This window comes from Elephas maximus, chromosome 12 (genome assembly GCF_024166365.1).
Source record: "Elephas maximus indicus isolate mEleMax1 chromosome 12, mEleMax1 primary haplotype, whole genome shotgun sequence".
Taxonomy (NCBI): Eukaryota; Metazoa; Chordata; class Mammalia; order Proboscidea; family Elephantidae; genus Elephas; species Elephas maximus.
Genome location: NC_064830.1, coordinates 42,381,789 through 42,403,661, shown reverse-complemented (window position 1 = coordinate 42,403,661; position 21,873 = coordinate 42,381,789). Strand labels below are relative to the sequence as shown.

Genomic DNA, 21,873 nt, shown 5'->3' with positions numbered 1-21,873 from the left:
AAATGAGGGGTTTCTCACTCCTCCTGGGTGAGATCACAGAAGACTGGAAATACCAAGTGTGTGTGTGTTAAAGGGAGTTCATGACTGTCGCACTGAGTGAATTAACGAGCATGTGGGGACAGCTGACGCGTGCCAAGCATATGGTGAAGACAGGATAGATGATTTCTGCCCTCTGGTAGCTTAGAGTTTAGTTTCAAGACAAGTTTAACAAGGATATAACATGCTGTATAATCAGGAGCTTGTGGTAGGGGTCAGGTGACAAGCACTGTAAGGAGGTGGTGACTTCTGAGACAGTGGTGATGGCAGGGTCTGGCATGTAGCTATGCTGAACCTTCTTCTGCCTCCACCCCAGGCATGAACAAAGGAGGGGTACTGGCTGGCGTCATTGGAGCCCGGAAGCCACACTACGACATCTGGGGCAATACAGTCAATGTAGCCAGCAGGATGGAGTCCACGGGGGTCATGGGCAACATCCAGGTACGTCCAGCAGCAGAGGTGAGCTGATTCAGTGGATGGGACCACCACCAGGCTGGTGCATGTTTGCCACTGGAGCTGCCTCCTTCTTGTTGGCCCAGAATATTAAGTCGGCAGTGCTGAGATTAAAGGCAGGAGTGGGAAAGATGCCTCTACACCTAGCCTCAGTGGAGGGGAAAAATATTTCAACCCCATTTGCAAAATTTAGTTCTAACTTCTGGGTAAGAATGTCCTGTCTCTTGGGATGAATGTCCTGACATCTTGTGGCTCCTGCGGTTCCCCCTGAAGTAATCCTGCACGTATACCAGTTGGGACTGGCAGAAAAGCTTCATGAATGGGCAAGGGAACAAACGAGCAGGAAGTAAAAGTTCCAAACAGTAGTGCTGCTACACAGGCAACCTTTAGCTATCCCCTGAGGACGTGGAGGACTAAGACTTGTCTGGAGAGTGGAGGGCTCCAGGCATATCGCCCTGTGGTCCACTGTTCTCCACCCATTGGAGTGATAGGGGCTTAGCCTTGGGCAGTTGAGAGAACACTGAGGCCCAATGTGGGCTGAGATCTGTGGGTCATGTTTTAGTGCCACCTGGGTCAGTTCTCAGGCCCAGCCACCACAGCCCTACCTTCACCTTCAGTCTTGGCTCACTCTAACCCCATGCTCTCACTTTGTCCTCCCTCTAGGTAGTAGAAGAAACACAAGCCATTCTCCGAGAGTACGGTTTCCGCTTCGTGAGGCGAGGTCCTATCTTTGTGAAGGGGAAGGGGGAGCTGCTGACCTTTTTCCTGAAGGGGCGCGATAAGCCAGCTGCCTTCCCGAATGGCTCCTCTGTCACACTGCCCCACCAGGTGGTAGACAACTCCTGAGTGGCCTCTAGCCCACAACAGTCCAAATGGGGAGGGAGGATTTATTTTTTGGAATCAGAGAAAAGCCTTGGGAAAAGACAGATTACCAAGTCCCGATGTTCCCAAACTGTTGACGTACTCACTCACATATACTTTAGGTTTAAAAATCTCCTCAAGCCTTCATTTGTTCATGGATGTGTGAGCTCTGAGGGTGGCCAGACTGCCCCTCAGTGTGCCTGCAGCTTCTCCCAGAGAGTAGGGGTCCTAGACGTAGTACTGGAACACTCCTCCCAGAGCTCACTCCAACCAGCACCTTTCCCCCCAGAGAGGCCATGGCCACTGTGAGCAGGAAAGCATCAGAGGTAGAAGGAAGCTGCCTTTGCTGGGCTGGAAGCACAGGCGGGGAAGCTCTGCTGAAGATGAGGGCCCGGTGGCCAGCATAGCTGGCTGGCAAATGCTCTGCTCCCGGCTATAACTTGGAGGCAGTGCTTTCATTCTGGAAAGAGCTCAAGCTGGAGACCTGACTGTCTCCGTGTGGTCTGAGTTAGCTTAAATGGCCCTAGTCCTGACGTTCCTGATAATCTTGAAAGGTTCTTCTGGAACCCCTGTCACCTTAGTCATGAGAGCAGAAAGTGCAATATGTCCTTTTACCCGGTGGCAGGGGGGCAGGGGGATTTATTTCTGAAAGAAAAAATATATACACAGATCTTCTACATTTATATTTTTAACTTTCTGTTAAAAAAACACTCCAATATTGCCTTGCCTTTGAGCTCTTGCTACAGTCGCCTTTGCTACTGCTTTAAGAGAGAATTTACAGGTATTGATAAAAACAAGACTGTTTTATTAAAAGCTTTATTCAACTTGAACATGATCACTGTGAATATTTTGACTACCTCTTGTCTGAGAAGTTCTAAGTCATGCCATCAGTCCCCACCACATGCCTGGAAGGCAGGAGCTTGAACTAGGACATCTCTCGTTTAGTCTAAAGCTGCTGCCTCTAAATGATGATCCAAGCTGGCTTTATCATTCCCCTGTGCTCTTCCTAACGTTAGCTGGAGCTCCCACATGTGAAGGTTACACGTTACGCTTCATGATCACCGGGTCTCCCAAATGACCGTTTGAGAGTGAGGCCTGAATGCAGCTCTGGGCCTGGGGCAGTAATGTAATAACAGCTCTTATTTTGACTGGGCAAGAGGGGACAGGACTTGAAATGGCCAGCCAGAAGCAGGTTTTGAAATCTGAACTGGCCCTACACATGCTGTTATAAACCAGGAACAAAAAAATGCCAGCAGATCCAAGGCCCAAGATCATAGGGAAAACTGGTACATTACACAGCCAAGGAGGTGGGGAAGAAGACTGCATGAGGGAGAAGAGATGGAGGAGGGTCTGCTTCCTTTGCAACAATGACTGAGTTTATGGCCAGATTTCCAACCCTACTCTTTCAAAGCTGACTTTAATACATTCAGCTCTCTACTAAAATGTTTTAGAAAACAAAATAATAGACTGTTTTATTCATGGTACTTTCTCACATATTTTTTAATAAAGCAACAGCCTATGACACAGTGCTCCAAACCAATGATTAAACACTTTCTTCTTATCTGTGCAATTCACCTATCACGAACCCACAGTAATCTAAGAACTTCCTTTTCAAAAGTCTCAGCAAAATGAGGCAGCATTATGTAAAGCTTCCATAAAAGCCAGAAATACTGTTTAGTTGAAGGATATGCCTGCCCTCTTTCACAAAACGCCCTCTACTGTGCCCCACAAACCACTTTGATTTTCAGGCTACAATGTATGATCAATTAACACCTTAAAAGAATCAGTGATCAGTCAAGTGGAGAACTGCCCAGAACACCCACTGTTCATAGACTCAAACCTGGCCCTTACCGTCCTGATGAAGAGACAGGTGTCTGTTCTCATTGCAAGGACCGTCCCCAACGAGTCTGAGCTGTTCAAGAGTTTTCAGTTCCTGGAACCCTGCCTGGAACTGTGTACAGTACTATTGTACTCACTTCTGACATTTTCTCAATGGAAATAACAGGGGGGCAGGCTCATATTCAACTTTTCTCCTCCAGCAAATGAAGTGAACGCTTTATGTAGTGACGTTGTACGAAACAAATTTTCATGGGAGACTCGCTGTTCTTCCCATGACGTGGATAATGCGTCTGTCCCTAAAGCAGAAAAAATATCAATCTTACCAGTGTAAACAGGGAATGACAACCTCGATCACTGATATTCTGGACCCGTATCATTTTGAGACAGGAGACTTAGGACAGACAGGGAAAGCTAAAACTAGGGTGTGCAACCCGTGACAGCTTCAAAATTTCTGCCTCCTAAAAACGTTTTATCCAGTTTTTCATTATTGCTAAGTCACATTACTGTGCTACATTTAACAAATGTCTCTCAGTCAGCTCTGAAAATTTCCACTTACTCACTTTCTAGAGCGCTAAGTGTATACTGACTTGTCCCTTCTGTTTGGCTCCACTGATCAGAAATGACTCTCTGACTCAGGCTCATTAGTTGTCTTTCTTCAGGAGGGGTCTCCAATGAAGATTAAATCATAACCTGAAAACCCTGGCAGAGGTAGGTGGGGCAAAGGAGGAGAGGAAACTAGGATAATTATGTTTACTATTTACAAAGAGGAAAAATTGGAAACAAGGAATAATACTTTTTATCTTACTGAGCACAATTATACATAATCACAAGAGAGCATCTCAAGAAGCCCATTTGATGTATTCTGCTATTTTGCCCTCTGTTTCAATCTTGAATAAACTAGCGCGTACTGTAACTTCTTCACTGAGGCATGCTTCCTCTTACCTCGATGTGTAACTGTGACGTCAGTTGGAAGCGTCACTGTGAGGTCCTTATACAACAGTCTGGCACAAAACAGGAAGGACTGACCCCCTAGCTCCACTTTGTAAGTAAATGACAACACGTTGCACAGTGAGTTTCTCTGTAAGGGCCCAGCCAGAAACGCTGCAAAGTCACTCTAATGGGGGAGAGGTTGAAAACAGAGAAAATGGTGATTACAGCTCCCAGGTGGTGGCTGCAACACTTCAAAATACGTCTACCAAAAACAGGGTACACCAAATACATCTACCCGTTAATTAAATGTCAGAGAATGAATGAGGGACAGAGAAAGACCTCAAAAAAGGATTAGAGACAAGAAATTTATAACATTCATAACTAAGAAAATCAGTTTCAGGAAGCCGTCATTAAGTAAATGGCCGGGGGGGTGTTATTTCTGCCAGGAATTTCATGAACACTGCATATATGGCTAAGAGCCTTCATGTCTGCATTCATATATCAAGTTTAATCTAACTAAAAATTGGGAGCTTCAAAGTCATTCCAAATGCATGGGGTGGGGAAATGCTAAGCTAAAGGGTCACTTATTCCCTATTGCCATTAATTTCTGGTTTACTTTTTTCACACCAACCCTAGCTCTAGTCTGCAACCCTAAGAGGGTAGAACAGAGTTTCGATGACTGACATTATTCCTCTGAGGTATTTCAAAAACCATTATCTCTTTCTTTCTCCTTTGCATCTATCCCCAAGGCTCACTAAGGCACTTGACACATAGCAGATATTTAATAAGTCCTTGTTGAATTAAAAGTAGAGCAACTGTAGAGACTGACAGAATGGGAGAAAAACATGGAACCTCAAATTCCTTTAAAAATAAAAACCAGACCTAGTGGACTGGTTGAGACTGGATGACTCCCCTAGACTACTGCCCTGAGATATTCTTCAAACTGAACTGAAGGTAACCCAAGGTCACCTTATAGCTAAATAACAAATTGGCTCAAAAAAATAATGCATGTCATGGGTAAGTACTGTGCTCCTTTAAAAAAAATCACCTATATGAGACCAAACGGTCAACAATTACTTCAAAACAAAGATGAGAATGTAAGGGTGCAGGGAAAAAAGATTACTGGAAACAGAACAATCAGAATAGAAATCAGAATGTTCACGAATTATGAAGAATGTAACCAATGTCACTGAACAATCTGTGCAGAAATTATTGAATAGGAACCTAAACTGCTATGTAAACCTTCACCAAAAAGACAATAGTCTTATTTAAAAAAAAAAAAAAAAAGACAATCTTATTTAAAAAAAAAAAGTACAGCAACTGTACTCCAATACTTTGTGAGGGGAAGAGAGGGTCAAGCATGTAAGCTTGAGAACCATATTTGGGGGTGAATAATCTCTTAACCAGTATCCATGCTTTAACATCAATTCCAGAGTTTCAAAAGGGTAAGAAAAGAAGGTGGGTATAAACATTAGAAGAACGATGATCCTGGGCCCATAAGATGAGTTACGTAAGATTTCAGACAGATACCTGAAGTCGATCTGCCTGGTACTTCCTCCCAGCATAACCATTTAGGTGTTCGCAGAGACTGAACAGGAAGTGCTGGACATCAGTCTGTAAGTATTTTGCCGCTATCTCTTCTAGAGGAATGAAGACTGGAACTGAATGGTGATGTATCCAAAGTGGTTTCTCTATGACAAGGTCCACGAAATAGGAATCCAAGAGGTTCCCATCAAAAGCAGTGTGGATGCAGACAGAGACTCCTCTGCTGGTCAGTTTACCACTGAGCCCTGGGCAAACAAGATGACAGGCGGCAGCCATATTTTATTCATTCCTGCACCCTCAGCAGCGGCCTGGTATATGCAGTATGTGCTCAAATGTTTGCTGAAAGAATAGCATAGGCTCTTTTTTCCCCTTGACCCTGGCCCACTTTATGAGTCTGAGTTGTCAAAACCACAGAATAGTAGAAAGAAAAACAATGACTCCTAAATACCAAATTACTGAAGGAGATATTTTGAGGTTTTCAAATTACCTATTCCTTTTTTCCCCCGAGAGTGTCAAATAATCTATGATAGCCCTCAGTTCTTCCCACAATCCTCTTGTGACATAGATGGGAAAGTAAATTCCCATTCTAATTATAAAACAGAGACTGAGGGGTTTAAATTATATGACCAATGGCACAAAGCCAGCCAGCAGTAGAGGAAGTTCTAGTATAGGCTCTGGTCTAGGATGAACAGCTTAAATCAATGGTCTAAGCCAGCCACCAACCAATCTTCAGCCATACAGAGGCCAATCTTGGATATTAAAAAATGCCTACAAATAGCATGTCAGCTTGGTGAATGTGTGCTTGGGGGAAAAGGGGACAAAATAAAAGTTCATGAAATGAATCCAAGATAAATAATACATCCAGCAGACTGATTAGAGAGACGCAGTCTGAAACAGGTCAGAAAATGGTACCTGTAAAATGGTACGCCTGTAGAAGTGCTTTCAGGTTTTCCAGCTTTGTCTCTAAAACTTCCTGTTCACTTGTCTCCAGTGTCTGGTCAGGCTCTGTACTGGCGGCAGATGCTTCAATCTGCAAGTCGGGCAGCAAACCAAATCAGGCACAAGGGAATGTAGCACAAGGTCGCTCTTCTCACCTAATGGAATAGAAGCTAAATGCAGAGTATTTTATGTTATGTGACTGCATCAAGAAATGCTCCAAGTAGCCAGACAGACAGAGAGGAAGAACTGTGTGAGTCACAGTGCAAGAAATCAGGTAGAAACTGTGCCGGCCTGAAGACCCATTAAAATTTTGGTGGGAATGCAGTATCATGAGGGAGGAAAAAAGAGGTGTGAGTAAAGTCTAGGATGACCACAGGCTGAGTGAAATAGATGGCTGTGAAGAGGCGAGGCTGGGACAGTTGGTTTGGGTCAGACAACACAGGGTGTCGGGTGTCAGGTGCCAGGGTAGGTAGGAAAAATTGACCTTAAGGCTTACACTTTCAGCTATGACACAGATGTTTTCAAATCAACCCTCCCTCTGAGAACACCTATACAAGCTGGATAAAATACAAAAAACAAATACACAAGCAATCAAGCAAACAAACAGAAAATGGCTGGAAGGCATTAGAGAGCAACCAAAACGCTCAGGATGGAAGAGTCAAGATAAATGTTCTGAAGTTAGCTGGACCCTCCCTACAGCTTTACCCCTCAGAGTATGTACTGGTTGGTTTATAAAACAAGGCAGATGGAAACCACAGTGGCCTAGTGGTTAAGTGCTAAGGCTTCTAACCAAAAGGTTGGCAGTTCAAATCCACCAGGTGCTCCTTGGAAACTCTATGGGGCAGTTCTACTCTGCCCTATAGGGTTGCTATGACTTGGAATCGATTGGACGGCAACGGGTTAATGGGCCTAATAGAAAGCTGCAGACGTTTGCAGCAGCCTCACTGTTTCAGGGAGACAAAAACTGGAGACCAGGGTTACCAAAGCATCCTTTCTACAGGCCAGGATCCCACAGAAAAGGGAACCCAACTTTCTACATGCAATTTGTCCTCCTGGCATTTGCCAATTCCCGAACTGCATACGTGTTACTGGGTACTGAGAAACCAAGCAAAAAGAAGAGACTAAAGATTGAAAAGCCAAACAGATCCTGGCAGTCTTAGCATAAAAAATTTTTTTTTTCTTTTTTTATGCTAAGACTGCCAGGATACTGGGAAATAAAAACTGAAGTGCAGGGCCTGCCAAGGAAGATGGGTCTGATAGAACCCCCCGCCAACCCCTAGACTTTCAATTCAGAGTCCTAACTAGCAGTCTACTGCAATAATCCTGGGGTGCAATCACCTAATAAGTACTGATTGCAGATGTGGATAATGCTTAAGCTATGACAATGGAGGTGGGGAGAAAGCAAAATGACAATCTAAAGGACAACCTGCCTATATGTGGGCCAGACAGAAGACTGAAAAGAGGGAAGGGTCAAAGTTCATTGTGAGGTTTCATGTCTGGTTGAAAGACAGACGGCACTAATGACAGAAGAACCAATGACTCATGTCAGGCTGAGACTGAGGTAACAGGCTTAGACATCTACGTGGGCAGGTTAAAAAAGTATTATGAAAAACTCACACAACCCATCAGCAATGTCAGACAATTGTCAGCTGATAATATTAGCTACAACTCTACAGGTTTGATCATCTGAGGGATCAAGGACTGAAATCTATCCAGTAAGACCAGTGGCAAGACACATCCCACCTTTGTTCTTCGCACCTAGGAAGCCTGCCAACATCCGTTTACTCACCTCGGCTTGCCGCTGCTTCACTTCAGCCCTCAGCTTATCTCGCAGAAGTCTCAGTTTATGAATCCTGGTCCCAAGAGTGCTTTCCTCTGCCTGTGTCCTCTGTGGCCCTTCAAACCGTTTATGAGATCTGTTCATTTGAGTCTCCAGTCTTTCCAAGTGAGCTAAAATACCTAAGGAAAGTAGGAATGGAATTTCCTAAGAAGCCAAGGATTTTGGGGAGGACAGAGAATGGCCCTCTTAAGAACTCTGTGGCCAGCTAAATTGTTAGACATTCACCACAATTTATGTGTGATTAAACCAGAAGAGCTGACAACAGATATCTATGATCAACAGCCTCTTAGTCTGAACGCGGATGTACAAACTGTCCCTGATCAGGATACTATCCAAAGATAGCATATTTCAAAATCTAAATCTGATCATTCTATCCAGCTGGCTAACACCAGCTGATGGCTTCCAGCTGCCTACAAGTCTTGCTGGCCTCGGCCCTCACCACCCCCCAACCCCCGACCCCCCAACCCCCACCACCCCCCACCCGGCTCCTAGCCTCATCCATATTACACTGTTCCTTCCCTTTGCACTCCTACGCAGGCCTCCTTTCAGGCTTTCAAACCAGCTGGGTTCCTCTACACACCTGATTCCCTCTACCTGGAATGCTCTTCCCAAGCCCCCTTATTCACCTTTACCTAAATTTACTCTAGTTCCTTCTTAGCGCTCAATGCAAATGACATTTCCTCAGGGAAATCTTTTTGGTGCCTCCAGAACAAAGTCAAGTGCCTTCTCATAAGATATAAAAAAGTGTGTTGTTACTTTCCTCCGGAGAAAGCAATGTCGTTTTAATAGTAATTAGTGCGATTATTTGATTAATGCTTATCTCACCCACTGGACCTTAAAGCACCAAAATCAGGGACCCTGTATGTTTTTGTTCACCTGTGTACCCCTAGTATCTAGCACAATGCAAGACATATGGTCAATGCTCTGTAGATATTTTTTGAAAGAATGGACAACCAGGCACAATGCTCTTGAAGACTAAGTTCCCTTGGCATACATCTATAGGAAAGTCAATACTACTGCAATAAACACAGTTATTCCATTTGCTTGGAAAAAAATGTAATCAAATAAATTAGCATCTAATTATTTTATTAACAAAAGCTTCATTTATCCAGCAACTATATATTGAAGATCTATTATGAACCAGTGGCTGTGCTAGAAGCTACTGGTATGCAAAACGAAGTCCTGCCCTCATAGACTTTACAAAAATCATTTAATGCTCAGCCGGGAGGTGATGTGAAAGGTACACATACATGGACTAAATTAAAGTGTTCCAGGAGATGCTTGGTCAAATTCTACTTTATGAACCTAAAATCCACTGGCACTTAACTATACATGTAATATTTTCCTCTTCCTAAAGAAAAAGATGAAAACAACAAATTGACACTGCTAACTATTGCTCTTAAGTGAGTCACTCCAAGATAAGGTAAATTCTGCATTTACTACACAAAGAGATTATTCATGCTCCCAAAGCTTCTGAGATAAACAGATTTTCAACACTGTGCCAGCATACTGCTTACAGTTGCTACTAAAGAGAAGACAGAAAGCTCTCTATTTACTAAGTCTGCCTTGTATGGTTGCATCTCATTTCAGGCAGTCAGTTCTGTCCCAAAAAAGATTACAAACAAGTGAAAATCTTTCCTCATTTAAAGAAGTCACCTAGTTGCAACCAAAATTCTGTGTCCTCTCCTCACAAATCAGTGGGGAGTTCAGACTGCTCATGTTTGAAAGAAATTCAAGTCACAAGCAGGAAACTGAACCCAGTAGGGCTAACAGCTAAAGGGGCTTTGACTGGTCTAAATCTCTTGATAATCGAAAACTTCTATCTCATTGCTTATTTTAAAATAAACAAAATTAGTCCTAGAAAGGGTCACCCTGATTTTGGCATGCTCCTGATACATCCCACCCAAACCCACCAGCATCGAGTTGATTCCAACTCACAGCGACCCTATAGGACAGAGCAGAACTACCCCATAGAGTTTCCAAGGAGCGCCCAGCGGATTTCAACTGCTGACCTCTTGGTTAGCAGCTGTAGCACTTAACCACTACGCCACCAGGGTTTCCTCCTGATATATAAAGTCGCCAATTTTTAGTCTTGAAGTAGTAATAAGTCTTAACTCAGATATTGTTTATTATCTACCCTCTCAGCTTGTTATATGAATATAGCTAATTCTCAGTTATCCACGATAATAACAACCCAGAGGCAAAAAGAGTCACCAAATTCACTGACTCTCTTGGAAATTGCTTTTTAAAACTGTAGAATTATTTCCGAAATTAGATTTCATGCAGGTTTTCCCAAAGCGCTAATGCAGAACTCTTTGGATTTAGATATCGCACTTGAAAAGTAATTTGCTGCTTTGAAAAAGTTGCACAGAACTATAAAGGGCACATGCTAAAGGGAACTGTCCACATATATTACTGGGTACTAGAGAGGGAAACAACTTTACCTCAGGACAAAAACTCAGAAGCAAATTTCATTCCCAAAGGTTTGAATAAGGACCAATACAATAAAGGTCATAGTTCCATTATGCTCATCAACCAATAAAACGTTTACTGAACATTTCCTACATATTAAGACACTTGTGCTAGATGTCTTACTTGCAAAGCATGTAAAGAATTAAATACTTACTGAACATTTCCTATGTATTAAAAGCCAAACAAACCAAACCCGTTGCCATCGAGTTGATTCTGATTCATAGGGACCCTACAGGACAGAGTAGAACTGCCCCATAGGGTTTCCAAGGAGCAGCTGGTGGAATCTAACCACCAAGCTTTTGGTTAGCAGCGGAGCTCTTAACCACTGCACCACCAGGGCTCCTAAAAAGAGGTGGGGGCCTAGAAATATTTGAAGTAATTTTTCCCTGTTCAATGATCTTGGCTGCCGGCCCCTTTAGGTCTTCAGTGTTAGTTCCCCTTCGCCATCCTGCTCCCACACAGGACAGGTCACTGAACAGTTACGGGAGGAAAGGGCTCTCTCAGCCTGGGGGTCTTTGGGCAGCAGCTTATAAGGCGGGAAGTAGGGGCCCTTTGAATACCTCCTTTGCACTCGCCGTCTTCACGTAAAGTATTCGCTGGCTCCATCTCATCCGCAGATTTCTAACAGCCTTTCTATGAAGCTGCCCAGGCAGGTGGGAACGGGGACCTAGATTTCCTTGCTGACAAAAAAAAAAAAAAAAAAAGCTAATCACTCATACAATCACATTCACACAAACCCAGACAGCTGGACACATACTCGCCGACCCCCCTGGAGCCCCAAGTGTTCGCGCTAAGGCTCCCCTTCTCCGACCCGCCCAGACCTTTTCCCGCCCTCCTGACGGCAGGGCCCCTCTGCCCAGCCCTCCACCCTGATCACGGTCTTGTCCGCCACTGGGTCTTACTTTTCTTACTTCTCTTGCTCAGCCAGGCCAGGAATGTGAGTTCCCGCCTTCCTCGTCTTCAAAACTAGCCCAGTAGGTCCCAGCTTCCTTCGCGCTCCCGCCGTACAAAAACATGGCGGCGGCCTGGGCCCCTCCCCGATCCCAGAATGCACCGGGGAGAAAGCCCAGCCTTTCTGTTGGTCAGGAAGATGGCAGCCTCTAGCGCAGAGCCGCAATTCCTGGTGCAGTACTTGGTGCTACGAAAGGATCTATCGCGGGCTCCGTTCTCTTGGCCAGCAGGCGCCTTGGTAGCGCAGGCCTGTCACGCAGCCACCGCAGCCTTGCATATTCACCGCGACCATCCGCACACGGAAGCCTACCTCCGGGACCTGGGGCGCATGCGCAAGGTGGTTCTCGAGGTGAGACACACCCCTGCGGAGGGGGAGAAACGCTAAGACCGCCGAGACCGGAAGTGGGTGTGGTCTTGTGTCCAAGACCTAATTCGTGGAGGGGGCGTGGCGTTAGGTTTTGGAAAGGCTTCTGAAGCCTGAGGTGTTTAGTGCCCCAGCATCCTTCTTTTGGTAGGCAGGGCCGGGCTGTGTGAAGAGTGGACGTCGGGTTCGTTTTTAATACTTCCCTGCCCCTCTCCGGTCCCACTGGGAACTGGTGCCTCCTGCGTCTTTATAGTAGGTGTGTGTGTGGGCAGAGACTGGGGGAGAATGGCCCTGCCTTTAGCAGCTACCTGTGCAAAGGCGGGCGTTTTAAAGCCGTGCCAAAAGATACTTCGCGCTCTCAAAACTGACCCAGAAGGAATAAAGAGGACTCAGAGTTCCGTACTGCCATGGGAGCTGTGCGTGGTGAAGTCAGGAGTTTACCCAGATAAGATGCCGAATTGTTTTAAAATAAAAAATATTAAAAACTCTAGTATAGATTGACCTAAGCATCAGAAATACCAGGCACCTGGGTGTAAATCGGTATGCCTTTAAAAATAGCCATAAGGTTCTTGCAGAGTGCAAATGGTAACGCTTGACCAGCTGATAACGGCGACCTTGGAGGCCACTCGGAAGCGCCTGGGAAGAAAGGCCTGGCGATGTACTTCTGAAAAAATCAGCGATTGGAAACCCGATGGAGCACGGTTCTACTCTGACACAGATGGGGTCACCATGAATCAAAATCGACTCTAGGGTGTATCTGGTACCGGTAGAGCAAGGGTTTGGACTCCGACAGGTCCAAAGACTTCAGTTTAACCAGTTGTACTGTGCTTTTACTATGCTGCCGCCTGCTGTTGGAAACCCTCGCGGTGTAGTGGTTAAGTGCTACCCCTGCTCACAAAAAGGTTGGCAGTTTGAATTCACCAGGCACTCCATGGAAAACCGATGGGGCAGTTTTACTCTGTTGCTATGAGTTGGACTCGACGGCAACGGGTTTGGTTTTTTGGTTTTCCACGGAAGGTAACTGCTGGACTTAATGGATTCGGAGTGGCAAGCCCAGCATTCTCTAACTTGATAAAACAAGCTTCTAGTTATCTTTGTGTCCTGTGCCTTCATTGACAGGGAACATATATTATGCAAAGTAGCACACTAATTATCTTTATTTTCTGAATGATAATTTTAGTACTTCCTGTAATGGGATTCAGCGTGGGTGGCAAGGATGACCCAGAAACAGCTTCAGAAGGATGTGTGAGAGTAGCTTGCCCTCCCTTGACTAAACAAGTGAGAGCTATCCCAGCAAAAGGAAAACACTTCCAGGCTTGGGTGGGGAAGGCTTGGAGGGGAGTAGGGAGGTGGAGGTTGAAGTGGTTTTTTAAACCCTTCCAGTTGTCAGGTCTTATAGTCAGAGCTGGCTGGAGGATTAGGGATGGCTGTCCTGGGCATTGGCCATAAGAAAACTATAAAATGGGTAGGGTGTGATTACTGACAGCTCATATAACATCTGAAGAAGAAGAGAAAACTCTCCACTTCATAAACAGGTATCTTAAGCCTCGCCCAGCTCTGCCCCAGGCAGCTTACCTAGGATCCTACAGACTTGTGACCCTGGAGTGGAAATGCTGCTCCTGAAGACCTGCTCTACAGCCCCTTCTTTGGTAAAGCTGTTCCTCTACTTTCAGTTAGGAGGAAGCCCCCTTTATCTGGGCATTTTGACACTTTCTAAATGGACTATTCAATTTGTCTTCTGTGTTCTGCTCCCTGTAGGCCCCAGATGAGAATACCCTAAAGGAGCTGGCTGAGACCTTGCAACAGAAGAATGTCGACCACATGCTGTGGCTGGAGCAGCCAGAGAACATAGCCACTTGCATTGCACTCCGGCCCTACCCCAAGGAAGAAGTGAACCAGTATTTGAAGAAGTTCCGATTATTCAAATGACTACTGTTATCAATTGCTTTGCTCAGCTGGACCTAGAAACAGCAAGCAATCAGCCCCTAAGCATTATGTACTTTAAATATCAATTTGCTCTTCCATTTAAGTTATGACATTTTCTTGAGAGTCAAGCACATGTTCATATTAAAGTTGTCATTAATAAGTACTTCCCCTTTTGGTTCAGGCGGGGAAAGTAGGTGAGCAGCAATATGGTCTACAAGTCATTGCTTAACTGGAAAATTTGGTTAGACTTATACAGGAGTCAACGAAACTCCCTTGCTCTCAATGGGTCGTGCATTGAGGTGACCTGTCAGTCCTTTAAACCTTGATATGACCCTGAAACTCAGCTGTGACCACCAAGTACACAAATAATGGAACAGGAAAGACGCGCTCGAGGTTGTTTTTCCCCTAGGTAATAACAATACTTTTAATTTTGTTCATAAATAAATTCATATATAGTTAAGAAGTGTCTCTTGAAGTTTAAAGTACCATCATTATATGATTTGATTTTTCAAGTCTTGCTGTTATTAGGTGCCATCAAGTCGGTTCCGACTCATAACCGCCCTATGCACAACAGAGCAAAACACTGCCCGATCTTGCGCCATCCTCACAATCATTGCTATGCTTCAACCCATTGTAGCAGCCACTGTATCAGTCCATCTCGTTGAGGGTCTTCCTCTCTTTCGCTGACCCTCTATTTTAACAAGCATTATGTCCTTCTCTGGAGAATGATCTCTCCTGATAATATGTCCAAAGTATGTGAGCCGTAGTCTCGCCATCCTTGCTTCTAAGGAGCATTCTGGTTGTACTTCTAAGACAGGTTTGTTCATTCTTTTGGCAGTCCGTGGTGTATTCAATATTTTTCAAGTCAAGTTTTAAGTCTTAGGATTTCACTAAATGCTGTTACATGCAAAACTTCAAAATCTGTCTTTATCCATGATGCCTTCCTAAGTCGCAGGCCTACAGATGCATCCAAGCAGGAATAGTACATCCAAACTCCAAACTCATTCCCTTCTCTACTCACTCAAAACCCAGCCCCTCCTGACTTAATAATAACCTAACATTTATTGAGTACACAGTATGTGCCAAGGACTGCGCTAAGTGGGTTACATATATTACCCTGTTTAGTCTCCACCATAACCCCATGAGGTAGGTACTTATATTTTCAGCCTTTCGCATGTAGGGAAACTGAAGCACAAAGAGGTTGAATATCTTGCTCCAAATCATGTAATTAGTGGTGGAGTTGGGATTCAAACCCAGTCAGTCTGCACCTGGGGTGTCAACCAATACACAATACTTCAGTATATAATATGTGTTCCTATAAAAGTTGTTATTAATAAGTACTTCCTCTGTCCAGGTCTACAGGCCACTGCTTAAATAGAAGATTTGATTAGACTCCTATACAGGGGTTAAGGGAAACTTCTTTTTTGTTAAGAATTATAGAGTTCTTCCAATCACCCAGGCTTAAAACCAGGGCTTTGAACCAGTTCTGCCTGGTTTGGTCATGGCCAGTGAAGCAAAACCTGAACAGACCTGAACTTTTCAAATGTGGGTGAAGCATAATGGGAAAAATTGTGGTTCGAAGCTGTGCTAGAAACTTAAGCTCTCTCTGAGAAAACAAGGGCAGCATGAACGTTGCATAGCAACCAAATCCCTTAATGGCAGAGTTAGAAACAGCGGCGTCCCGTTCAAAGATGGCGTCCAACAGTGCAGCTTTGAATGTGCGTCGCTCTCCATAGTCTTGGCAATAACCCAATCTCCTGCATCAGGCTCCTGAAAGGGCTCACTATGCCACTCGCAAGTCTCCCGTTCCAGGGCTTCGACCTATAATTTCTCCCGTCCTGGTTATCAATCCACTTCACCCAAATATTAAAAAATTCGGGTCAATTTTTATTTTGCTTTGTCAGCCATGGCTGAAGTGGTTTGAATCAGTCTGAAGCCCAGCTTAAAACCTTTCCTTTTAATTTCTTTTTCTTCACATCTGGTTGACATATTTCATTGAATCTGACACATCAACTGTACAATGCAATGTTATTTTACGAACCGTTAAGAAATGCTACCAGGTGCTGGGAGGGTAGAGGGGAAGAGGTGAACAGGCACTGCCTCGATATTATCCCTACTACCTACAGCTACCCAAGACGTACCCCCTCTAAAAAGCCTAAAGATGACTTTTATTTACACCCTTGGAATGAGTTTAGCACAGTAGTTTTCGAACTTTAGCGTGAATCAGAATCACATGCAATGCTTGTTAAAACACAAATCCCACACCCAAATTTCAAATTCAGTAGGTCTGGAGTGAGGCCCTAGGATTCGCATTTCCAGCACACGATGCTGATGCTGCTAGTCCCAGTAACACACTTTGAGAACCACCGGTCAAGAGGTAAGGTATTTGGCACTAAAGGAAGAAAGTTTTCTCTCCTCACCACCTTTTTAGCATTTCACACAGTACTTCCTCTTCATTTAACAGCCACACCTACTTAGAAAACATAAATAACTAACACAGAAAGGTGAGATATCTCCTTTAGCGTCTGAGTCAACTAAATGGAATGCAACCTCAAGCGTTCTCTCGTATGCTTTGCCTGTGGCATAATCCACAGTTGTGGCCCCCCCAGCACAGTCCAGGGAGCAGGATGGGTCCCTATTTTGCTGCCACCTTAGCTCAAAGTTGTGAATGCACTTTCAGTGCCCAGCACAGCACTAGGTACAAAATAGACACCCAACGCACCCCTGAGAAGGTAGCAGTAGGGATGGAAAAGAAAGACGTTAAAATTATTTTAGGAGACCAAGGAATTAGATGAGCAATGAAATGTGGGAGCAGGCAGGGGAAGGAGGGAAAGGATAAGGATTTCGCTTTGCCTTCTACCAAGAGAAACTGGTGGATTTAGTATTCTTATATGAGGTCATGGAGCCCTGGTGGTGCAGTGGTTAAGAGCTCGGCTGCTAGACAAATGGTCGACGGTTCAAATCCACCAGCCGCTTCTTGGAAAAGTTCTACTCTGTCCTATAGAGTTGCTATGAGTTTGAATGGACTCAACAGCGATGGGTTTGGGTTTGGTTATATGAGGTCGTATACGCAGAAGTAACTGAGTATGTAAGTTCTCACAAAATAAAACAAAATATTTCTTAAAAGTTAAACATTTATCGTATGACCCAGCCATTCCATTCCTAGGTATTACCCAAGAAAAATTAAAACATATATTCACGGGAAACCCTGGTGGTGTAGTGGTTAAGTGCTACAGCTGCTAACCAAAGGGTCGGCAGTTTGAATCCGCCAGGCGCTCCTTGGAAACTCTATGGGGCAGTTCCACTCTGTCCTATAGGGTCACTATGAGTCAGAATCGACTCAGCGGCACTGGGTTTGGTTTTGGTTTTTGGTATATTCACATGAAGACTTGAACATGAATGTCTATAGCAGCTTTTTTTGCAATAGTCCCAAACTAAAAGGAACACAAACCTCCATCGACAGCGGAATAGATAAGCACGTTGTAGTACATCTACAAAATGGAATATTACTCAGCAATCAAAAGGAAGGAACTACTCCTACAGGCCTCAACATGGATAAATCTCAGAATCATTATACTGAGTGGGAGAAGCCAGAGACAAAAGGCTACATACTGTATGATACCAATTATATAAAGCCAAATTAATCTATAATGACACAAATCATATCGGTGATTACCCAGAGCCAGGCTTGGAGGGAGGGTGGACTATAAAGTAGAAGTAAAAATCTTTTGGGGTGATGGAAATTTTCTGTGTCTGATTGAACTGGTAGTTTCACAAGTATATACAATTGTCAAAACTAAATTGCATACATTAAATGCATGAAATTCATTTTACATAATTATTCCTCAATAAAGTTGATAACAAAAAAAGATTTAAAAAAGAAATGCTACCAATTAACTAAGACATGAAACTGATTGTAAGATGCATTTTAATTTCAAAGATATTAAAATATGTATGGATGTGTGTGTATATATATACATATACATACTATATATACATATAAAACCCAGACCCAGTGCCGTCGACATACATATATATATGTATACATACATACATACATGTATATATATATATCAGGTAGTCCCCAACTTATGACAGGGTTTCATTCCGATGACTCCAGTGTAAGTCAGTTCTGATGTAAGTCGAATTCTTCTTTTTAGTTTTCATTATTATTGCCTTTTATTATCAATATCTTTGTAAATACAAACTTTGAATATCTGCCAGTAAACATCTGAGACTGATATCATCAGCAAATTATGCACTGTAACACTGTATGTAGTACATATTACTAACGATAACATACACAAATTTTTTTCTTTTAATTGTGCTTGTATGAAGGTTTACAGAGCAAATTAGTTTCAAATTAAACAATTAATACACATATTGTTTTGTGACATTGGTTGCCAATCCCACGACTTGTCAACACTCTCCCCTTTTCAACGTTGGGTTCCCCATTTCCATTCATCCAGCTTTGCTGTCCCCTCCTGCTTTCTTGTTCTTGCCCCTGGGCTGGTGTGCCCATTTAGTTTTGCATACGTGGTTGAGCTACATGTATTATTCTTTGTTTTATGGGCTTGTCTAATCTTTGGCTGAAGGGTGAACCTCAGCAGTGACTTCAGTACTGAGTTAAAAGGGTGTCCAGGGGCATAATCTCAGGGTTTCTCCAGTCTCTGTTAGACCAGTAAGTCTGGTCTTTTTTTGTGAGTTTGCATTTTGTTCTACGGTTTTCTCTCACTCTGTCTGGGACCGTCTGTTATGATCCCTGTCAGAGCAGTCAGTGGTGGTAGCTGGGCACCATCTAGTTGTGCTGGGCTCAGTCTGGTGGAGGCTGTGGTAGTTGTGGTCCACTGGTCTTTTGGACTAATCTTTCCGTTGTGTCTTTGGCTTTCTTCATTCTCCTTTGCTTCAGACTGGGTGGGGCCAATGTAGTATCTTAGATGGCCACTCACAAGCTTCTAAGATCCCAGATGCTACTCACCAAGGTAGGTTGTAGAACATTTTCTTTATAAACTATGTTATGCCAGTTGAGCTAGGTGTCCCCTGAGACCATGGTCCCTAGCCCTCAGCTCAGTAATTTGGTCTCTCAGAGAGTTTGGATATGTCTATGAAGCTTCTATGACTTTGCCTTGGTTAAGTTTTGCTGACTTCCGCAGTATTATGTACTGTCACCAAAGCTACCACTTATCTATTGTCTAGTTAGTATTTTTCCTTCCCCACTCTTCCCCTCCCTCATAACCATCAAAGATTCTTTCTTTCTGTGTGTAAACCTTTTCATGAGTTTTTATAATAGTGGTCTCCTACAGTATCTATCCTTTTATGATTGACTTATTTCACTCAGCATAATGAATTCCAGATTCATCCATGTTGTTAAATGTTTTGCAGATTCATCATTGTTCTTTATCAATGCATAGTATTCCACTGTGTGTATATACCATAGTTTGTTTATCCATTCTTCTGTTGACGGGCACTTACTTTGTTTCCATCTTTTTTTTTGCTATTGTGAATAATGCTGCAATGAACATGGGTATGCATATGTCTATTCCTGTGATGGCTCTTATTTCTCTAGGATATATTCCTAGGAGCGGGATTGTTGGATAGTATGGTATTTCTATTTCTAGGTTTTAAGGAAGCACCATATTGTTTTCCAAAACCATTGTACCATTTCATATTCCCACCAGCAGTGCCTAAGAGTTCCAATCTCCCTGCAGCCTCTCCAAGATTTGTTATTTTCTGTTCTTTTGATTCATACCAGTAATGTCAGGGTGAGATGGTATCTCATTGTAGTTTTTATTTGCATTTCTCCAATGGCTAGTGATTGTAAGCATTTTCTTATGTGTCTGTTAGCCACCTGAATATCTTCTTTGCTAAAGTGTCTGTTCATATTCTTTGCCCATTTTTTAATTGGATTATTTGTCTTTTTGTTGTAGAGGTATCGGATTTCCCTGTAGATTTTAGAGATTAGATCTTTGTCGGATATGCCATAGTCAAAAATTTTTCCCAGTCTATAGTTTCTCTTTTTTACTTTTTTGGTGAAGTCTTTGGATGAGCATAAGTGTTTAAGTTTTAGAAGATCCCAGTTATCTAGCTTATCTTCTGGAGTTTGTGTGTTGTTAGTTATGCCATGTGTTAGAGCTTCTAGCATTGACTCTAATTTTTCTTCTACAATCTTTATAGTTTTTTTGTTTTATATGTAGGTCTTTGATCCATTTTAGTTAGTTTTTGTGAATAGTGTGAGGTATGGGTCCTGCCTCATTTTTTTACGGATGGAAATCCAGTTTTGCCAGAACCGTTTGTTAAAAAGACTCTTTTCCCCTATTTAATGGGCTTTGGGCCTTTCTCAAAGATCAAGCAACTGTAGGTGGATGGATTTACATCTCAGTTCTGGATTCCATTCCATTGGTCAATGTGTCCATCGTTATACCAGTACCAGGCTGTTTTGACTACTGTAGCTGTACAGTAGGTTCTGTGGTCAGGTAGTGCGAAACCTCCTACTTTATTCTTCTTCTTCAATAGTGCTTTACTTATCTGGGGCTTCTTTCCTTTCCATATAAAGTTAATGATTAGTTTTTCCTTCCCATTAAAGAATGCTGTTGGTATTTGGATCAGGATTTCATTGTATTTGTAGATTGCTTTGGGTAGAATTGACATTTTCACAAAGTTCTACCTATCCATGATCACGGTGTGTTTTTCCACTTATGTAGGTCTCTTCTGGTTTCTTGCAGTAGTGTTTTGTAGTTTTCTTTGTATAGGTCTTTTATGTCCCTGGTTAGATTTATTCCTGAGTTTTTTTTGTTGTTGTTGTTGTTGTTTTTTGTTTTTTTTAGGGGCTATTTTTTTTTTTTTTTTAATAAATGGTATCGCTTTCCTGATTTCCTTTCCATAGTTCTCTTTATTGGTGTATACGGATCCAACTGATTTTTCTATTTTTATCTTGTATCCTGCTCCTCTGCTGAATCTTTCTATTAGTTCCAATAGTTTTCTTGTTGAGTCTTTTGGGTTCTCTATGTCATATCATCCATGAATAGGGAGAGTTTTACTTCTTCCTTACCAATGTGGATGCCATTTATTTCTTTTTCTTGCCCTATTACTCTAACTAGGACTCCCAGAACAATGTTAAATAGGAGTGGTGATAAAGGGCATCTTTGTCTTGTTCCTTTTCTCAGGAGGAATGTTTTCAGCCAAACAAAAATTTTAAACACAGTTTTCAGTGTGGTTCATCATAACAAATATATTGTAAGTTGGGGACTACACACACACACACACACATTTATTTGATTTGATGAAATTTGACAAGTACTACTACACCTATTTCCAGTTACCACCATGTGTCAGGCTTTCATTTTGTCCATCAGAGCATCTTACTGTTCTGTTCACCCAGTGTATTGTGGTTTCAATCCAGCAAACATTCTGCCCCTAGGTTTTTACAGGATCATTGAACACCTTGATCATTATAAACTCATACTTGCCCATGAAATATTAGAACTCCTTAGCTTAGCATTCAGGCCTTCCACAATCATATTTTCTACCTATCTTTTTACATGAATCTTCTATTGTTCCCTTCTCCAAACTTGATATTTCAAGAAAGATGCTCTAGTTGCTGCCCTCCAGTCTCTGGCCTGGAGCCTGAATGTTAGTACTCTTCTCTTCCCTTTCCTGCCTCTGGATTTATACTATTTCCAGCTCAAGTACTCTCACCTTCGCAAAGTCTTACCCAGCC

At 43.0% G+C, this 21,873-nt stretch overlaps 3 protein-coding genes across 4 annotated transcripts in view; 2 read left to right on the top strand and 1 right to left on the bottom strand.

Annotated features, from left to right (window-relative positions):
- The window catches only part of ADCY3 (adenylate cyclase 3), a 125,440-nt gene extending 123,275 nt beyond the window's left edge, over positions 1-2,165 (top strand). Inside the window, exons 21-22 of the mRNA XM_049902748.1 lie at positions 353-477; positions 1,153-2,165. Coding sequence (XP_049758705.1) covers positions 353-477; positions 1,153-1,335 — 308 coding nt within the window. The 3' untranslated portion in view covers positions 1,336-2,165. The remainder of the gene's footprint in view (positions 1-352; positions 478-1,152) is intronic.
- CENPO (centromere protein O) lies at positions 2,151-11,973 on the bottom strand. 2 transcript variants are annotated; one of them, XM_049902749.1, is made up of 7 exons: positions 11,818-11,973; positions 11,476-11,595; positions 8,393-8,562; positions 6,577-6,694; positions 5,650-5,909; positions 4,132-4,303; positions 2,151-3,485 (listed from the first exon to the last, which is right to left on the bottom strand). In XM_049902749.1, the coding sequence occupies exons 2-7, from the start codon at positions 11,519-11,521 to the stop codon at positions 3,340-3,342; spliced, it is 912 nt and encodes a 303-aa protein (XP_049758706.1). In that variant the 5' UTR covers positions 11,522-11,595; positions 11,818-11,973; the 3' UTR covers positions 2,151-3,339. The 2 variants fall into 2 exon arrangements, with proteins under 2 accessions (XP_049758706.1, XP_049758707.1); XM_049902750.1 differs by having other exon boundaries at positions 11,827-11,973.
- PTRHD1 (peptidyl-tRNA hydrolase domain containing 1) lies at positions 11,964-14,616 on the top strand. Its single transcript, XM_049902769.1, has 2 exons — positions 11,964-12,215; positions 13,989-14,616. Exons 1-2 carry the CDS (start codon positions 11,964-11,966, stop codon positions 14,157-14,159), a joined length of 423 nt encoding a protein of 140 aa, XP_049758726.1. The 3' UTR covers positions 14,160-14,616.
- Positions 14,617-21,873: the final 7,257 nt, after the last annotated feature.